At 31.0% G+C, this 21,578-nt stretch overlaps 2 protein-coding genes across 2 annotated transcripts; both read left to right on the top strand.

Moving 5' to 3' along the window:
• The first annotated feature begins 2,843 nt into the window (after nt 1–2,843).
• Nucleotides 2,844–3,968, top strand: LOC111677323. The gene is made up of 3 exons (XM_046950204.1): nt 2,844–3,456; nt 3,514–3,682; nt 3,750–3,968. Exons 1-3 carry the CDS (start codon nt 2,904–2,906, stop codon nt 3,916–3,918), a joined length of 891 nt encoding a protein of 296 aa, XP_046806160.1. The 5' UTR covers nt 2,844–2,903; the 3' UTR covers nt 3,919–3,968.
• A 2,336-nt stretch (nt 3,969–6,304) lies between these two features.
• Nucleotides 6,305–7,575, top strand: LOC111677340. Its single transcript, XM_046949812.1, has 3 exons — nt 6,305–6,618; nt 6,677–6,896; nt 6,956–7,575. Exons 1-3 carry the CDS (start codon nt 6,382–6,384, stop codon nt 7,315–7,317), a joined length of 819 nt encoding a protein of 272 aa, XP_046805768.1. The 5' UTR covers nt 6,305–6,381; the 3' UTR covers nt 7,318–7,575.
• Nucleotides 7,576–21,578: the final 14,003 nt, after the last annotated feature.

Raw genomic sequence — 21,578 nt, 5'->3', positions numbered from 1 at the left:
AGTAACTACTTACACTTTTCTCCAATATTACTTGCCTACTTACCGGGTAAGTAAATATTTTGCTGGGTGTATACTACATCAATTCCAAAGAAATATCTGGCCTGTTGTGCGTTCCTGAATGTATTATTTTTCAATATTTAAAAACTCAGAAAATCATTGTTAGTCAGGAATGGTATTTTAGGGATAACTTCACTTAAACTTTGTCACAGGTATCTTCTTTACCAGGAAGCATGGTTTCATATACGTTTTTTGTCTTTCTTGAAAAGACAGATTTCCGTCTTAGCCGAATTAACATTGAGGTCTCTCGGTTGAATCCAGCTTAAGCCCGTATTCATAAACCTCTCAGCTCTTCTACACAAGTAATTTGTATCCTTTTCCTTTAAAAGTATTACGACATAATTTTCTTAGCAGACCTTCATCAGTTATGGTCTTTAGGAGGTATTAATCGTGGTAACCCAGATTATAGGTGACAAAATGCGATCCTGTGGTATACCGCGAAGTACCTTTTTCGTGTTAGTTATATCGTACATCTCGCAGCTAATGCATATGTTACTTAGCATGTAGTTAATCCAGTTATGGAGCACCCGATCAACATAAAACTGGTCTAGCTATTGGATAAGAGTATCGGTGTATACGTTATTAGAGGTGTATTACCGCTAGTGTATACAGTTTGCTATTGAAGGATTCACCTATATAGTAGACAACTTCGTTTAAAGCGTTTTCACCGATCGTCACATATCCTCCAGTCTCCTGCCCATGTCATCGACTGGTTATTGGACCTGTCCATTAGCTTGTCAATAGACAAATACATACATATACAAGTTATCGTATACTAGTCCACATTATTCCATGGTGTAGTTAACAGATTAGTGAAAATAGTAGTTAATAAACTTTTTCAACAGCATATGGATTACTTCTAGTTTCTCATCTTCTCCATAAGACAATTGTATGGGTTATGTATTTTAATACATTAAATCTACACAAATGTCACACATAACATACACACAAACAAATATAAACTGTAGCAGAAAGAAATATTAACCGTTGTACTGTAATACCACCGCAAACTATATTACCACCCTCAAACAAATATAAGCTGTATTACCAACATATTACTGATTTATCTCCTTGTTCTTGTTATACCCATTTACCTTCGTGAGAATAGAACAGCATCCAAATATACAAAAAATACACAGCTGAATAAAACCAAATACATCTCCACTCGCACATGTACATCTTTATCCAATTCACAGTGTTGTTGTTGCTTTTTTAACAAAGCATGAAAAAATGTGGCTTTTTTGATGAAATTTTCAGAGGTTGTCTCCGATTTTTGCTCATACCTCCGTTATTTATACACCGATTTTGCTGATTTTAAATAGCGATCTTCTCGAAAGCATGTCTTACTGAATTATTGAAGATTCGGATCTCGCCGATATCTGGGGACCTCTAAAAACTGATTTCAACAGACAGACAGACAGACAGACAAACGGACATGGCTTAATCGACTCCGCTATCTATAAGGATCCAGAATATATATACTTTATAGGGTCGGAAAATTATATTATAGAAATTACAAACGGAATGACAAACCTATATACCCTTCTCACGAAGGTGAAGGGTATAAAAATACACAGCTGAATAAAACCAAATACATTTCCACACGCACATGTACATCTTTATCCAATTCACAGTGTTGTTGTTGCTTTTTTAACAAAGCATGAAAAAAGTGGCTTTTTTGATGAAATTTTCAGAGGTTGTCTCGGATTTTTGCTCATATCTCCGTAGTTTGTATTATTCAAGAATTAAAACATTTTACATTTTATCTGTTTACACGTTTGCATTTTTGCACCTCCGTTGGGCGTTTAACATAGCAAACAAAATTAACTAACTGAGTACTTTCGAGAATTAATTTAATTTAATCCTTCACTTAAAGATTGACCCTAAATGTACTAATTTTAGTCAAAATTATTACAATTTTAAATTTTCCATGCCCGTATAAACATTGTATTTGTAAAACCGAATTTCTTCAAAGTTTATTCAAGGGAACATTTTACCACCTTGAAACCCTAATGTTAAAGTTAAACATTTAAATGCTTTTCATAGTATTTTGTTAAACGAACCTGAAAATTCTTGCGCTTATTTATGCAAATGTATTAATGTGCACATAGTAATACAGTTATTTGACAATTTTTACTTAAACAAATAAAAAGATTATCTAGATGGAAAATATTTATAGCAACATTTCCCAAACTGTAAATATAATCAATGTTTTTGCTGCTATATGAAAACTAAAATGATGTAGTATATATGTTTCATCAGATACGAAGATGCATATCATTCACTTTCAGGCCTTTTGAGCACTCCTTTGCCAGAGTATCGTGGGTATCAAAACTCCCGAACTACCAGACTACACACTACCAACAAACCTGCTAGGAACCTCGTGTCTCACATGCTAGGACCAATAGGTGAAAAGTTACACTGAATAAAGCCATGTACGACAAAAATGTCCAACTGTGACCGCTTTTAAGGCTTGCAGTTCTTGACCGATAGATCTGCAAATTTGTGTCTGGCGTACTATCCAATGGTACTTACTAATCTATTTCAAAAACATTGATAGGGCAGAACATCATGACGCGGCCTCATTTCTAAAAGTAACATTTTCTATGAAATTTAAGTCGAAATGCAAAATTTTTAAATAAAAGTTTAACATGATATAAAAAGATTAGGAAACTCTGCACTAGCATACCTACAAATATAACTAAAATTATTAACACACAAATACGTATTATAGTGAAACTATCTTAAATTAAAATTAAACAGGCATTTGTTTCAGAAAGTGTTTGGTGGTAGGCGCGAATACAATACGCATAATTTTGAAAAAAAAAAATATATATTTTTTAAAAATGCTTAAACGGTATTTTAAATTTAAAAACAGTTTACTTGTTACACTTTTCTTTATATTGAAATTCAAAAACTACGAATGTAAGACAAATTTAAATCAAAGATTTTATACAAATACAAGTACAATGACTTCATTTCGTTTTCGGGATTTTGAACCACGTTACGCCATTAAAACGGATACGGAACTGAATCCAGTTTTATTCGATCGTTTAGTTCGAAATATTCGTAAACCACGTGGATTTCAATTTCATGCTGATGATCGAGATTTTAATGTTGAATTGGAATTTATTGTACCCTTTGTACGCATACCCATCGAGAGGGGTATGACTTTGACAAAAACCGCTTTTCGGAGTTTATTCAATTTAAATTTACAATCCCTATTGACGACTGGTGGTATTGTGGCAGTTGGTGGCATATTTGCTCTAATACTAAAATCTGTATTTTCACAATTTGTGTATATAAGTGATTATAGGAAAACCTCTAGGAATGAGGATGCCTATCAGTCAGACTCTATCCAGTTTTCAGATTTAAATTCGGGAAACTTTTCGGAAAGTGGTGAGTTTTAGTTTTAGGTTGAGTTTTAAATATTTTAAAAAATTTCTTATATTTTAGTACTTAATATGAATAAAATCGCCTCTACAATGGAATCTAAATTACAAGAAAATAATATCAATATTAGCCATTGTATTCAGCGATCATTGTGTAATTATGCTCAGCAAAATTTCTGTAACAGTAATTCTATGAGTGAAGGTTTACCCCGTATTTTAGATGGAGTTTTTAGGTATTTATATATTTTTATTTTATATGTTCTATATTTATATTTTTAATTATTATTATCCTATAAACAGTTTGGATCTGGTGCACAATTATTTAAGTGGCACTGCCATTAAAGATGCTTTAGATTCGGCCAAAGAAGGTGTTGATTGTGTTGAGATTTACGCCAACTGCAATTGGTCTTTTCCCGTTAAATCTATGCTGAAACTTGCCAAAAACTTTTATGATTTAAATTTTACATAATATCAAGTTTGTAGTTTTTGTTGTAATTTTTATAAATTATTATTAAAATCTAAAAATGTTTGTTTTATTTATTCACGAGGATCTATGTTAAGTTATCTAACGACACTCATAACCTTGATAGAAATTGAAATTTGCATCTGCATTTTTTATTGCGACATCGACTTAGGTCAAATCTTTATGTGAAGGATTAGGGATTAAATTAAAATAATCCTCGAAAGTATTTTTTGAATATTCAAATGGAGGTGGTTTAAACTTGAGCAAGAAATGCAAAAGTGTAAACAGCTGATGCCAAAAAAACTAAACATTAAAATGTTTGATTTATCGATTAGTATAAATTTCTTGTTTTAAATTTAAGTTTTCATTAAATTTCATATTATATTTACAATTATCTTGTTCTTTTTTTAAAAAAATGCATTGTTTTGATAACAAACAGTGAAGTTTTCTCTTGTTTCTTGTACTCTCTTGTTTCTTGTACTCAAAAATATCAAAGGGAATTAATATCAGAATCAATTTATTTTTAGATTTACTAATCTGATTATTAATTGGCATTTGATTGCCAACTCAAAAACCCGCTCTTAGTACATTATAATACCAAACTTTCGATTTATAATACCACACGACTGCAAAATTCTGTCCTTCGGGACGAAGCAATCACAGTCTACACTTATGTTTCAAATAGTATGTAATGACTTGATAATTTTGTCTTTGATGATCTTGGATCTCCATCTCCGATAACGCTAAAACATCGATACCGTTATTCTATTTGAAAATTAAATTTAGACTTGATCATATAATAGACTATTGTCAAGAATATATATCAACAGAGTCAAAGCCAAAGTATGGCAGACATATGTGAGTCTATAATTGTTCATACCCCCGTAGAAATAACAGAAAATTTGTTTAAAGGTCATTTTCTGGCCTAACAAACCATAATTGACCCAATCCTACATCGAAGGCCTTATTCTAAAAATCACCATGAAGTTTAATAGATTAATTGTTAAAGTACAATTAAAAGTACTATAGGACCACTATCGAAGTTGACTTTTTTAGTTTCGGAAGTGGTTCTATATATTCTGCATAGCCGAATATAATCATATTGAAATTGCAGCTATAATTTCATTTAAGTACTATACCGTTACCGCTAAAATAGCGATACCGAAATATGTCGAAATACCGATAACGCTATGATATCGTTGCCAAATTAAGCCAAAATACCGATAACGCTAAAATACTAATAAGTCAAAATACTGATACCGCAACTTCATCACCGTTTCGAAACGGTTGCCTATCTTGATATTTTTTTGAAAGGCCTATGTTCGGTGGTTGATTAACAGTAGTTATTTTTTTCTATACGTCAAAATTTTGAATTAAAGAGGTTTTAATTTTCTATCGTCCTTTAGAACAGCGGTTTCCACCGTTTTTTGTATATAAGTTTGTCATGGCGTTTGTAATTTTCGCAATATAATTATATACCTACTTATTTCAAATAAATAGCGAAGTTGTTTAAACCATGTACGTCCATCGGTCTGTCCGTCTCTATGTTTGTTAAAATAAGTTTTCAGAAAATCCAAAACTTCAATAATCCTGTCAGATATGTTTTCGACTATATTTAATATTTCAGAGATGTTTTCAATATTATGGTTTTGAAGATATAATGACTTCTTTGTCTCAAACATACAAAAATCTTGTTATATCATTACTTTCAAGAAAACATGTAAATTAAAAAATTACAACATAAACTTACATTTTACAACAAAAATTACATCTTACATACCGATTTGCATGTAAAACTAAACAAAAAGTATGAATGTATAGTCGGGCATAGTCGACCATATGATACCCTACAGCAGTCAGTATGTGTAAAATGTGGATTATTTTTTCAAAAATAAAGCATTTGATTTGTTTTTTTTTAATTTTAACGCGACCTGCCCATTAAAAAATCGGTTTTTTGTTCAAATTTCTTGAAAATTGCGACCTGTAACGTGCGCACAAGGTTTACATGGATAAACAGACAGACGGACGGACATAGATAAATTGACTTAGAAAGTGATTCTGAGCCGATTGGTTGGTGGGTGTAGGGCCAATACTTTTGGGTGTTACAAACATCAGCACAAACGCAGAATACCCTCCCCACTATAGTGATGTAGGGTATAATTAAGTGAACCTTAAAATCAACCACAAAGTTACATCAAACAATTACATATCAGCAACGCATCTACAAACTGAATGAAATGATTGTTGTGTCAACTAAATGAAAATAAAATTGATTAAACTCTCACATCATACACACATACATGCATACATATGTATGATGTCGTTAGAAGAAGCAGCAGAGCTTATAAAGGTAACTTGGAAAGAAACCTTTTAAGCAATTTTAAAACTGTAACTGATTTTTAAATAAAATTCATTTTCCCAGCGTAACGGTTAAAGTAAACAACATTTTATTTTCGGAGAAGAAAGAAAATGTTTAAAAAATTACTTTTGCTTTTTATTATTGGCCACAGCGAATATTGTAAGGCCTATAATATAACAAATGATTTCAATGGATTAACTGAGCAGAAAATATTGGAACGAAATTCTCGAGCTAATTTGGTATCTTTTGAACCATTGGGTGAACATATTCAAGTTGGTTTGGATTATCTTATGCCTTTTATTAAGGTGCCAATTGTTAGAAAAGTTGATATTTATGGCAATGAACCGGTAGGTTAAATTATTTTTTAAATAAATCATTATTAACAATAATTTATTATCATTAAAGGCTTTAATTAATATTAATACCGCAGCCATAATTTCCACCGGCCTATTGGCCACATCAAGTGCTTTGATTTCCTTTATCTTTAGAAGATATGTGGTGTTGGGAAGAGAAGCCACATCCTCAGAGCATCGGCGTAGATCTGATAAAGATTTCGAACAGGAATTGTGGTCGGTTTTAAACAATTTCAAATTGGTTTATACAAATTCTTCAGGTTCCAGAGTTGGTAAGTTTTTTTTCGCTAACTTATATTATAGGTTTTTCATGCAGATATCTTTTATTTAGATACCTCACTGTCTGGTCTATTTGATACGATTAATGAAACATTCCAAAAGAATGGCATCGACCTAAGCTCATGCATACAAAAAACAATTTGTATACGTCTTCAGTTATCTGCAAGTCGTGTTAGTGAGGGTAATTCTTCAGGAATCGATAAAATTATTGACGGTTTAATGGGCATTAAATGGTTTAGAAGTTTTCTGCGTCACACTACTCTTAAAGATGTTTTTGATTTTAAAGAAGTTTCCAAGAAGCAATACGATGACAGCTATCCTAATTATTGTGATAAAAAATATCCTCATTGTAAGTGGTCCGTACCAGAAGATAATATCATGGAGCTGATTTCAACTTATTTGAAATTTACGTAAGAACATTGACGTTGTAATGTTGGCAGTGAGAGAGTTAGTTATTAGAGTTAGGGTATTTATTAAAAAAAGATTTTTTTTATTTGTATTGTATGTATAATTTTCATAAAAATTAAATAAATATAAAAACTAGGAAAAACAGGAGAGCAAAGTCGGATTGGACTAACCATGTGTTATCCTACACTAATTGTGAAATTGGGGGTATCATTATACAAACCTAGAAAATCTTTAATGTAGAAATTTTTCTTGAAAAATTCACTCTTTTTATGGATTAAAATAAAATAATAAAAATTTATTTAATAAAATATGATTCGACAAACATATGCCAAGCTATCGAATGCATGCATTTTACGATGTTGATGCAGTTTAAGCACAAGTATAGAAAGAGCAATTTCAGCTGCCGTTTCCCCAGTAGAAACAACTATTAATTTCTTACCACTAATTTGGTTTGAACTAATCTGCAAATAAATGTAAATAATTAACAAACATCTTTTTAAATTAATTTACTTAACAAACACACTTTACAGTTTTTTTGTAATAAGAAATAACCTGTTTGTGTTAGCATAATTGCAGAGAGTATAATTTCAACTGCCAATAAATACGAAGAGAGAATTTAAATCAATGGAAAACATGTGACAGATCGTAATTTTAGGCCTCAATGTTAAGCGTCCCAAAGTGAATTTATCTACCTGTAAAAGAAAAATTTTAAAAATTAAATATTTGAGGCTGTTCGGAATTCTAATTACAAATTAACCCCCTTATTCACAAAAATGTATAACGATCATATTTCGAACATCTGGATGATCTTTTTATGATTACTGTACATTTTGTTATTGTTTTTATAATTTTAATTATTTTTTAAGCTCACTACTAATTAAATAGTTAGGTCACTAATCAATAAACACTGTAGAAGTTGCAAAGACAGTGAAAAGGATGAAACGGTCTTTCATCTTCTCTGCGAATGCCCTGCTCTATTTATGAAAAGGAACCGCAATTACTTCATAACTAATCTTGGAGACATATCTGGATCTAAGCTTAACGATATTCTAAGATTTATCATTGCTGGAGATTAAACTGTAATATACTACATCTAACGAGTGGAGTGGTTCGGTCAAAACGGAGTCTCTTGATTCTACTTCTACTGTTCGCGCGTAGTGAAATATCACGTAAACCAATCAACCACAATACTCTGAAAATACTTCATGAAAAATATACAATAGTAAATAAATATACAATAGTAAATAATACGTATTACAGAAAATGGATTTCCCGAAATCCGACTTCAAATCCCTGGTAAAAACTATTTTAAAAGGTTCTATAAAATAACTTGTTAATGGAGCACTGAGTAACTGGAAAGACTTATAAATCCTCAAAAATACTATAGAGTTAGGTTTAAGCCCGGGAAAGCCGGGTAAGGACACCAGCTATTTTTTGAAACTCATCGAACGAAACTAATTGGTTATTCACCCCAAATGTAAGTACTTCCATAAATAATGTTTTTCCTTGGACATTTTCCTTAGAAATTTATTACTAAATGGCAAAATTTGAGTAAAAAGAATTAAAAAAACTCGGTATTTTCCTCTTGGAAACTTCAAAGCCATTTTATAATCCAAATAACGGTCAAAATTCGCAACTCCTTGAAACACTCTAATATTTTGAAACACTCCTATTCTTCTCATCAAGGTGAAATTTATAAAAATATACAAATAATTTTATTCAATGTCTTTGGTAATTTAGTAATTTAAATACCTACCTCATGACTTTGATATCTGAAGCTATATTCCAACACAATTCTGTCCGTTTCCGCCATGGTTTCACATATACGTTCACATATTAAATAATATAAAAACATATGTATAAATAACAATATACCCTTCACCATAGTGTATTTTAAACATAATTGATCTTACAGTCTAGTTAATAAAAACATTAAAAAAAATTGAGTCGATTTAAGCCGAATGTTTCGGCGGCGGATCAAGCAACTAAATATAGTTCGGCGGCGGCTATGCTCCGACTCGAAGCCGGTCGACTTCGACCTCTGATTCATTGCTGGTAAACATTGACGAGACGTAGATTTTGTTTTTGTTTATCGTAAAAAAAATTGTTTCAAAAAGCACTTGGAAAAAATTTGTGTTAGTTTTAAATTTCAAACTTACATTATTCGCATAAAAATTATTGTACAATAACTCGCAATCTACTCTTATATAACTGAAAACGTTTTAAATACTTTTTTCTATTCATTAAAAAATATATTTGCAAAACAAAAGGGAAAATTATTTTATTTTAACAAAAAATGCAAATCATATTTTTTTGCTGTGTATTTTTTGTATGTTTGGATTCCAAACATACAAAAAAATACACAGCTGAATAAAACCAAATACATCTACACACACGTGTACATCTTTTTCTATGTACAGTGTTTTTGTTGCTTTTTTAACAATTTTTTGATGAAATTTTCAGAGGATGTCTCGGATTTTTGCTCATATCTCCGTTATTTACCGACCGATTTTGCTGATTTTAAATAGCGATCTTCTCGAAAGCATGTCTAATAGAATTATTGAAGATTCGGATCTCGTCGATATCTGGGGTCCTCTAAAAACTGATTTCAACAGACAGACAGACAGACAGACAGACAGACAGACAGATAGACAGACAGACAGATAGACAGACAGACATACGGACATGGCTTAATCGACTCCGCTATCTATAAGGATCAAGAATATATATACTTTATAGGGTCGGAAAATTATATTATAGAAATTACAAACGGAATGACAAACTTATATATACCCTTCTCACAAAGGTGAAGGGTATAAAAATGAAATCGAACTTAAATACGGAATTATCATGAAAACCACTCTAAAACCCATAATTTGAAAAATTGCCAGGAAGCTTAAAGATACGAAGAATTTACTAACAGCAGACCTAACAGTTCCCAGAATATGTGCGTACCAAATATGACATTCACTTTTTCCAACAGTAATGAAATTTTAAAAAATATCTTTCCAAAAGACTCATCAACACGGTCATGTACTAGCTGATTATTAAGCTTTATAAAACATTGATTAAAATAGAACAATATAAGACCATGACGCAACAAAATAGTATGTATTACGGCACATAAATAACTGTGTAAAAAATAGACAAATAATATTTTCCAAGAACCTTCACACAAATGGCCAAATGACCAAAAGTTTGCATTTACAGTAATAATGTTAAGTATCAAATTTGTTTTTACTTTAATATCAACTGAAATATATTGCAGTTTATCAAAATATTTTGACTGCAATTCAACAAGAGATTCTAGACATTTTTTGAAAGCGTTATTTCCTCTGAAACACCATAACGTGAGTACAACACATAATTGTAAACGAGTAAAACTCAATGCAAAATTCATCATGTTCATAGCTTCATGATTATTCATCATACGTTTATTTTTTATTATTGCATTTCTTATTGCCAATGCAAAAAACAAAATATTTTGAAACAACACAAACACTTTCACCAACTTATATAGTTTTACTACTCGTCCATTAGCATCGAGGTAATCCGAAACGAAACCCATATTCTAGAGGAGACCTTATATGGGGGTAGAGTCAATTATGGACTCCTCAAAAAATTTGGTAGAAAGGTAAACTTGCATGGGGGCTACCCGAAAATGTGGACCGATATTGGCCATATTCAATACCAAACAAACCTTATCAGTAGAGAATAATTATGCAAAATTTTAACTGTCTAGCTCCTCCCGTGTGACCTCTATCGTGACTTCAACAGACAGACGGACAGACATGGCTGGATCGTCTTAGAATTTAATGTGGACTCAGAATATATACTTTTGTGGGTCCATGACCAATATTTTGATGTGATACAAACGGAATGGCGTATATTTGTCATTCCGTGTGTATCACCAAGAAATATTCATCTGAGACCCAACATAGTATAAATATTCTGAGTCGATTTAGATATGTCCGTCTGTCTGTCTGATTAAAACACGCTCACGTTAAAACTAAGACAAACAAATAGACCAAAATCACTGGAAATATTCATTGTTGTCCTAAGCATCTTCGTATTGAAAATTAGCATCGGTTCACACCGAGAAAAGTTTTGAATCAAAATTTAAAACAATCTTAAAATTCCATTAAAATCACCATACATTCGTTTCTACACAAGAGCTTGATCTCTGCTAAAAATTGCTAGAATCGGTCCACAATTATATATACCTCCCATACAAAAGTACATATTCCCGGAAAATGTTTTTTTTTTGGTTAATAGCTTCCGTCACAATGTCAATATCTTTATAAAATTTTACAGATTAAACTCTTATGTCAATAGAATTTATTCAGAGAAAAAAATTTCTGGATCGATCCATAATTGGACAAATACAAAATTTTACTGATATATAACTTTTATGTACAGAAATTTAGCTTAAATATTTTTTACGATTGGTCTATAATTGGTCATATTTCCCATACTAGGTCCAGTCCCTAAAAACGCTTTAACAGCATTTAACTAGTGTTAAAAGTATTAATATAAAAGTAGCTGGTGTAGGGTATTTAAGATTCGGCTCAGCCCAATATAACACTCTAACTTATTATGACTTCAGAAGTAGAATTTTTTTATGGAAGTACTAAAAAAGACATAAAGAAGTGATGATTTTAACACAGACTTGTCATAGAGGGGGTGTCCTTTTGATTTAATTCCAAATTCGCTACATCTAAAGTTATTCTTAGGAAGAAATTTTCATGTTCTTTTATTGGAAGTTTTTTTGAAGTGAAATTGTAAAATTATAGAATATAACTTATTTTAATAAAATAATATTAACATAAATAATTACCCGCATTTTTCAAATAACTTCAAAATAAAATTGGTTTAATTCAAAAATATGCAGTACAACGAAGTATACCTTCCGTTTAAAAAAATTATTCTTTTCGCTTCTTTTGAAGTCAATAAACATCACTTCCACAGAAGTGGTGATAAATGTGTTTTTTTTTTTTTTGTTATATTGTGTTTTTTATTTGTATTGTGTGAACAATTTTTATAAAAATTAAATAAATATAAAAAGAGGAATAACCGAAACATAAAGTTGTATTAAGCCGACAATGTGTTTTAATACACTTGTTTTGAAATTCTGGGTATCTTAATACAAACCTAGAAAATCCTCATTTTTCAGATATATAAAAAAAATTCACTATTTAAGGATTCAAATAAAAAAATAAAAATTTATTTTATAAAAATTGAATAAAATATGACTCGACTACATATGCTATGGTATCGAATGTATGCTTTTTGCGGTGTATTTTAATTCCTTACCACTAATTTGGTTTGAACTAATCTGCAAATACATGTAAATAATTAACAAAAATCTTTTAAAATTAATGTACTTAACAAACACACTTCATAGTTTTTTGTAACAAGTAATAACTTGACTGAGTTAGCATAATTGCAGAGAGTATAATTTCAACTGCCAATACGAATAGAGAATTTAAATCAATAGAAAACATGCGACAGATTGTAATTTTAGGCCTCAGTGTTAAGCGTCCTAAAGTTAATTTATCAACCTGTAAAAGTAAAATTTTAAAAAATGAAATATTTTAGCCTTATAACATACAAACAAAAATATACAATAACAAGCATAACAAAATTAAAAAAAAAAAAAAACAAATCTAGTGACTTAAGTGTACATTTTGAAAGTATATGTACTAAAGTGTAAACAAATCTGTAGGGTACCACTTTAGTGGGGAGGGAATATTGGGTTTGTGCTGATGTTTGTAACGCACAATAATATTGGTCCTATACCCACTTAAAGTATACAAATCGGCTCAGAATCATTTTCTGAGTTGATTTAGCTATGCCCGTCCGTCTCTCCGTCTATGTTAACCTTTTAATCAAACTACAGGTCGCAATTTTGAAGATAATTAAATGAATTTGGTACGTGATCTTCTATTGTCCCAGGGACGAAGCCTATTGAAATTGGCGAAGCCTATTGGTTAAAATCGGTCCATTATTTCACCTAGCCCCCATACAACTAAACCCCCGAATAGGGCTTGAAAACCTTGTAATCAAACTACAGGTCGCAATTTTGGAGATAATTTAATGAAATTAGCACATGATCTTGTATGATACGGTAGACATAGCCTGTTGAAAATGGTTAACAACGGACCATTATTTCACCTAGTCCCCATACAACTGAACCCTTTTAATATACTCGTATGTGGACAAAAAGCTGCAAAACCAAGTTCTATAATAGCCTTGATGAACTCATGAACTTTGTAATTATAGGGCTCCATTGACCCTAGCCCCTATAAAAAGCTCCCTTCAAAATTTGACTTAAATGTCCGCAGTTTTATTCTAACTAACAAATATGCAAACATTTGTTAATTTACAGAAGAAGATATACATTTATTTTTTCTCATCAAGGTAACATGTATAAAAATAAAAAAAATTATCCAATATCCTTGGCAATGGAGTTATTTAAATACCCACCTCATAGTTTTGCTGTCTGACGCTGTATTCCAATATATATCTGTCTGTTACCGCTATGGTTTCACATATACGTTCACATATCAAATAATATAAAAACATATGAATAAACAAAAATGAAATCGAACTTAAATACGGAATTATCATGAAAACCACTCTAAAACCCATAATTTGAAAAATTGCCAGAAAATTATACAGATATGAAGAATTTACAAACAGCAGACCTAATAGTGCCCAGAATATGTGCGGACCAGATATGACATTCACTTTTTCCAACAATAATGAAATTCTAAAGAATATCTTTCCAAACGGAGCATTTACACGGTCCTGTACCAGCTGATTATTTAGATTCGTAAAACATTGATTAAAATGGAACAATATAAGGCTATGGCGCAACAAAATAGTATGTATTACGGCACATAAATAACTGTGTAAAAAATAGACAAATAAAAAATTCCAAGAACCATTACACAAATAACGCATGGTCCAATATAAAGTAGACCAAAAATTTGCATTTACAGTAATAATGTTAAATATCAAATTTTTCTTTACTTTAGTATCAACTGAAATATATTGCAGTTTGTCAAAATATTTTGACTGCAATTCAACAAGAGATTCTAGACATTTTTTGAAAGCGTTTTTTCCTCTGAAACACCATAACGCGAGTACAACACATAAATGTAAACGAGTAAAACACAATGCAAAACTCATCATATTCATAGCTTCATGATTATTCATACGGCTTCCAATTTCCAATATTGCACTTCTTATCGCCAATGCAAGAAATAAAAGATTTTGCAACAACACAAACACTTTCATCAATTTAAACAGTTTTACTACCCGTCCATTAGTATCGAGGTAATCCGAGGCGAAACCCATATATGCTCCGTGACAGAAAGTGAAACGCAACAATCCATTTAACCAACTTGTCATTACGGCTATTAAGTACAAATAAACTATTAATTTACTATTTATCCGCTTGTTAGTAATACAATTTATATTTTAAATTTTGTATAAAAATATTGTTCAAAACTCCAGAGAGATCAACAATTTCATTTAAAATATTGTAAAAACTAAAATGTTTACTAAACGATATTAATGTCTAATTTGTGATATTAATATTGAAATTTTATTATTGAGCTAACGGAGTTATTTTGTAAATTATATCGAACAGTGGAATTTTATACCTGTCCCTTTATACCCAAACTCTTCTGTGAAAAGCTGTTTTTGGGACGAAAATGGTTGAAATCGGACCATTATTTCACCTAACCCCCATACAATCGTACCTCCCGATTTGAACATTTTATGCCATAATTACGTCAAATATTCTACTATATCTCTAAAAATTGGCACAAATAAGTTTTATATAAGTATAAATGACACTGCACTGATTTCCGTAAGGATCGGCCCTTATTTGACCCTGGCCACCATACAAACCCCCCTTCAAAAAATGTCTTAAACGTCTAAAATTAAGCAATTTATTGATAAAAAAAACTATAATTTCTATAATGCTTGTAACCATTTGTATCGCCTCATTTAGAAATTTTAGTTTTTTTTTATCAATAAATTGCTTAATTTTAGACGTTTAAGACATTTTTTGAAGGGGGGTTTGTATGGTGGCCAGGGTCAAATAAGGGCCGATCCTTACGGAAATCAGTGCAGTGTCATTTATACTTATATAAAATTTATTTGTGCCAATTTTTAGAGATATAGTAGAATATTTGACGTAATTATGGCATAAAATGTTCAAATCGGGAGGTACGATTGTATGGGGGTTAGGTGAAATAATGGTCCGATTTCAACCAATAGGCTTCGTCCCTGTGCCAAAAAAACATGCTTGGTCCAAATTTCATCAAATTATCTTGAAAATTGCGGCCTGTACCTTGCGCACAAGGAATTATTCAATATAAAAGTTTCTTTATAAAAAATTAAAATTTTAAAAATATACTCATGGTGTAGGTTATTATATGGTCGGCCATGCCCGACTATACTTTCCTACTTTTTTTAAATAGCAGTTAGTTTTGTTGAGTTTCATTGCGATACAAATGGTTACAAGTCAATTTTAGACGTTTAAGACATTTTTTGAAGAGGGGTTTGTATGGGGTATTATATGGTCGGCCATGCCCGACTATACTTTCCTACTTGTTTTTATATAAATAATTTCTTTTTTAAACCAAAATAAAATTAAATAAAATCATTAACAGATCTACTTGTTATGTAATTAGCCATCTACATTTACATAGGTGTTTATCGAAAGCCTAAAATCAGACATACAAAACTTGGTTGTGTCAACTAAATATTGAAACATTTTGTAAAGCTCTATTATTAAAAGAGGTATTAGAGCTTAAAAAGCAGCTACAAGACAATCTAAAATAAATTTCATTTTTAAAAGAAAACACTTGGAGTGTAGTTCGTTTTAGGTTTGAAAAAAGAAAATGTTTAAGAAATCGTTTTTTGTTTTCTTACCTCCATATTCATAAATTCCTAATAAAGTTATTGATGGTTTAATGAAGGAATTTTGTATGGAAAATGTGGGTAATAAACCTAAAATAAGTGATTAATATTTTTATAAATACATTAACTACTGTATGAAGTTAAATTTATCAGCTAATGATTTAAAAAGTACAACAAACATCACAAAGCTATAACGAAAACAAGTAAGAAAGTATACTGAACATATGATACCCTACACCAGTTATTAATATTAAATGTGATTTATTTTATAAGAATTTATCTAGAATATTACCTTGATTCCGATTTATTTATTTTTATTGACGAAAAACTTATTTTCTAAAAGAGGCTTTATATGGGGGATAGGGGCAAATGTAGGCCGATCCCGATAAAATGGGCTGGATAAATTTGTATTTATATAATATTTGTCTGTGCTAAATTTCATTACAATAACAGTACAAATAAATAAATTGCGGATATTCAAGTAACTTTCTGAAGGGGCTTTGAATGGGGTCTAGGTTCAATTGAAGTCTGATCATTTCAAAACTAGGCTTGTATAAAACTTAGTAGTGCGAACTTTCATTAAGATACATTCATATTATACATAATAATGCGCCCAAAAGCCCTTTTCGTGGGGTTCAGTTGTATGGGGTTATGTGAAATAATTTACCGATTTAACCATTTTCAATAGGCTTCGTCTTTTCGTTAAAACTAACGGGTATTCCAAATTTCATCAAATTATCTTAAAATTGCGACCTGTACTTTAATAACAACGGGGTCGGACTTCGTAAAGCACAAACGCATAATACCCTTCCTACTATAATGGTATAGGGTATAATCACGTGTAAATCTAATATCCTTTAAAGCATTAGATAAACATATTAAAGTGGCTTAGACTTTCTATTACCATTTTATAAGGTGCCAATTGTAAAGAAAGTTGATGTGAGTAACAATGAACCGCGATAAGTTAAATTTTAGTAACTTCAAGTAATACTCGTTAAAAAACTATAAATAATTTCAGGCTTTAATTAATATTAATATAGCGGTCTTTATATCCACCGTTCTAGTGCTTTGGTTTCGTTTAAATTCAGAAGGCATGTGGTTCTTGGCAGAGAAGAATCATCAGCAGACAAACGTAGGAGATCTGACAATGAGTTAGAACATGAATTATGGTTCGTATTAAACAACTTCAAATTAGTTTTTACAAAAAAAAAACAAGTAGGAAAGTATAGTCGGGCATGGCCGACCATATAATACCCTACACCATGAGTATATTTTTAAAATTTTTACTTTTTATAAAATTTTTATCTTTTGTAAAGAAACTTTTATGTTGAATATTAGCATAATTCCAAAATATTTAAGCCATTTATTGATAAAAAACTAAAATTTCTAAATAAGGCATTATATAGGTCAAATATGGGCCGATCCTCGGTAAATTTGGGAAAAGGATATATTTCTAAATAACAGTTAGTTTTGTTGAGTTTCATTGCGATACAAATGGTTACAAGTCAATTTCAGACGTTTAAGTCATTTTTTGAAGGGGGGTTTGTATGGGGGTTCAAATATAGGCCGATCCTTACGAAAATCCGCAGTATCATTTATACTTATATAAAACTTATTTGTGCCAATTTTTAGAGAGATAGCAGAATATTTGACGTAATTATAGCATAAAAAGTTCAAATCGGGAGGTACGGTTGTATGGGGGCTAGGTGAAATAATGGACCGATTTCAACCATTTTCAATAGGCTTCGTCCTTGTGCCAAAAAACATGCTTGGTCCAAATTTCATTAAATTATCTTGAAAATTGCGGCCTGTACCTTGCGCACAAGGTTTACATGGACAGCCAGCCAGCCAGCCAGCCGGACAGACGGACGGACGGACATGTCTTAATCGACTCAAAAAATGATTCTGAATCGATCGGTATACTTTAAGGTGGTGGACCAATATTTTTGTATGTTACAAACATCACCACAAACGTATAATACCCTCCCCACTATAGTGGTGTAGGGTATAACTATTTGTACACGTACGTATATAGACACCTTCACGTCGTGTTAATGAAGTAATTCATCAGGAGTCGATAAAATTATTGACGGTTTAATGGGCATTAAAGATGCAGCTGCTACGAGAAATGCGTTGTCGTTTTTAAAATGAAAAATAAATCAATATTTATTGTGACATTAAGTATCCACAATGTAAATGGTCCGTACCAGAAAATAATCTTATAGATCTAATTAGAACATATTTGAACTTTACGTGAGAAGATTAAACCAAAATTCCTGAAAGGTGAATAAAAATTGGAAAAGATCTCACAGTAAATAATTTATTTACTTTTAATATAACTCTCTGCAATTTTTAGCGCTATAAAATCTATTGACGTTTGACAAAAGCATGTATTTCGACATAAGACAATTTCCCCAAATAATTGTAGTTAATAAAACAACATAAAAGCGGTTATTTCTGTCATCACTGATCAAATCAACTTATTTCGACCAGTCTATATAGTCCGTACGATTGAACATATATGGCCCTACCTACAGATTCTATAGTCATGACTATAGGCCAGTCTTTAATCTGTAATGGTCATTAAATGGTTAAGGGATGTTCTACGTCACACCATTTTTAAAGATGCAGCTGTTTCGAGAGATGCAGTCTTGACAATACCCAGTTTTTAGACTTGACTATAGACCAGTCTATAGTCCTGACTATAGTCCAGTATTTAGTATTTAATGTTCATTAAATGGGTTAAAAGTATTCTACGTCACACCACTTTTAAAGATGCAGCTGTTTCGAAAGATGTAGTCTTGACTATATCCAGCCTATAGTCTTGACTATACTCAGTCTATAGTCAAGACTTGAATATACACTAATCTATAGTTTTGACTATATAGTCTATACTATAGACCAATCTATAATCTTGCTTTAACTTTTAAACCACCGTTTTATTATTCCAATGGCGTCAAATGGTTTTGCGTTTTTCAGGATAACTACCTCGAGCTCCCTTACCTTTAAAGGTGTTACATTCGCCTTTCGTTGGCGGCTACCCCCGTGTAGCCTGGTATTCATATGATGTAAACCATCAGTCTGGAAGAATATTCAGTTAAAGTTTACTTACAATCCAATACGGTTTTAGATTTAGTTCTATCACCTTATATCGCCCTATTGCCTAATGGCTGTCGATAAATATATTAAGCCCTGTGGGCGTCTTATTTATTCTAATCCAATTTACACATTTCGTTATTGCTAGGACTTCTGTCTGGAAGCTTGTGTTATGATTAGGTAAACGGTGGTATATTTTAGTTTCTGAGTCTTCAATATACAACCCCAGGCCCAATTTGTCCTCTAATATAAAGTCATTTGTGTAGCAACGGATTCCTGCTATTATTTTCTCTAATGTTCCGCCTAACCAAGATATTCTATCTGGGATCAGGGTTAAACATTGTCCGACACATTCTGTGTCTGGAAGGCACGTACGATGATTGTATATAATATCCCAATATGGCAGTATAGATGACGATATAGATGACGTATCCAAAAACCGCTTTTAGTTAGTTCGGCTCATATCTTAAATGTGTTTTAATGGGTGGAAGAAGAACACAAAGCACCCCTTATACCTAAGCAATGTGTACGCTGAACCCGTATAGTAGTTTGATATTACACTTTTTGTTCAAAGAAGTCCATAAGATTATTGATGCATAAGCTAGAATTGTTCTAATTGCACTTTTATAAGGCTTATTTTCTTATAGTAGGACTAAGGCACCATTTCATGCCCATAGCCTTCCCACATATTGCGTATCGCCGATTTGCCTTGTTGATCCTATCTACTATGTGGTGTCCCTATTTTAATATTTAGTCAAGGATTGCACCTATGTACTTAGCTTTATCTGTCACCGGTATCTTCTTGTCCAGAAAGCAGTGTTTAATATAAGGGATTTTTTGAAATTTGCACATTTACGGGGAAAAAGGGGAAAAACGGGTAAAATAGGTTTTCTTAATTATCTTACATAATATTGGTGATACAAGAAAAATTTTAAATGCACCTGTATCTACTCTTAAAATGAGCTTTTTTAAAAATCGTACTTTTAAGGGTAAGGGTAAAAATGTGTAAAAAAGGTGATTTTGGTACCTTTTATAGCCCTTTATAACTTTTAAACTAATTAACATAATCAAATTTTTATAAATATTTTGGATACATCTCTCAAAATTATGAGACACCTGTTTCGTACTTTTTTAGTCCTTTTTGGGTGTAAAAAGAAGAAAACTGTATTTATGGTACTTTTTTTTAGCACATTAAGAAAATTTTCTCGGTTTATTTAATTATTCATATTAAATTACGGACTAACTCAGTAATATTAATTGTAATAAAATTTTTGCTATTTCACTGGGTAAAAAAGTACCAAAAAGGGGTAAAACGGGAAATTTAATTTTATTCAAACTCATTGAGCCAACTTTTATAAAATTTCAAAAAGTAGTTTATTTACTCACACAAAATAAGCTTCTGGTATATTATTTTGGAATTCGAGTACTAAGGCCTATATAGGATGAAAATCGTACTGGTACTTTTTCTTCCTTCAAATGATACTTAAACGATTATTAAACATACACGGTCCTTTTTAGTACTTATTATCTCAGAAATTGAACTTTTTTATTTTTTTCAAAAATATTCAACCTAGGAACATTAATTTTAACATACATGGTCTTGAATCTTTGTACTTTTTCGTTTTTCCGATGGTACTTTTTGATATTTTTACGATAATGAACATAGTTAGGGTAGCGAAGCACCCAGGGTATGCTAGTATCATTTATAAAGCTTTGGCTTCATTGAGAGTAATGCTTAATGCAAATAAATTTTTATAAAACTGCAGCTTGCTAATTCTGAGCACCCAGTAAAACTAATGCAATTAAAAACACGTCTCAAATGATGTTTAAAATTAAAAAAAAAATCACTCTACTATTCATTTCTGTTTGCCTGGTAAAATCCTGAAGATTTCAAGAAACCAAAAAAACCTAAATTTTCTTGGTACAGTGGGTAAATAAAGTTAAATGTAACATATACTAACTACTTACTGTTGCTATATTTAAAATTTCTCTGTTAAACATTGAAGAAGAAGAAATCGTTTGAAATAATTATTTTATTTCTTATAATTTTATTAATTGTTGTTACTTTTTTTACTTACTTTTATGATCATGTCAGAGAAATAAAAACTCACAATATTTTTATGCATTATTTCAAATCAAAATTATTTTATTTATAAAGCATATTAATTAAAATTTTAAAAAAAAGTAAATAAATGAAATTATTTTTAATAAAACATAGAACATAAAAAAATATA

Source organism: Lucilia cuprina, chromosome 4 (assembly GCF_022045245.1).
Source record: "Lucilia cuprina isolate Lc7/37 chromosome 4, ASM2204524v1, whole genome shotgun sequence".
NCBI classification, from domain to species: Eukaryota; Metazoa; Arthropoda; class Insecta; order Diptera; family Calliphoridae; genus Lucilia; species Lucilia cuprina.
Note: the sequence above shows the minus strand (reverse complement) of the source record. Positions and strands in the feature narration are given on the sequence as shown.

Coding starts and splice junctions, on each gene's coding strand:
- LOC111677323 (XM_046950204.1), top strand. CDS start 2,904: ATGCTTAAACGGTATTTTAAATTTAAAAACAGTTTACTTGTTACACTT. Junction 3,457..3,513: donor GGGAAACTTTTCGGAAAGTG/GTGAGTTTTAGT, acceptor CTTATATTTTAG/TACTTAATATGAATAAAATC. Junction 3,683..3,749: donor ATTTTAGATGGAGTTTTTAG/GTATTTATATAT, acceptor TCCTATAAACAG/TTTGGATCTGGTGCACAATT.
- LOC111677340 (XM_046949812.1), top strand. CDS start 6,382: ATGTTTAAAAAATTACTTTTGCTTTTTATTATTGGCCACAGCGAATAT. Junction 6,619..6,676: donor ATATTTATGGCAATGAACCG/GTAGGTTAAATT, acceptor TTATCATTAAAG/GCTTTAATTAATATTAATAC. Junction 6,897..6,955: donor TTCTTCAGGTTCCAGAGTTG/GTAAGTTTTTTT, acceptor TCTTTTATTTAG/ATACCTCACTGTCTGGTCTA.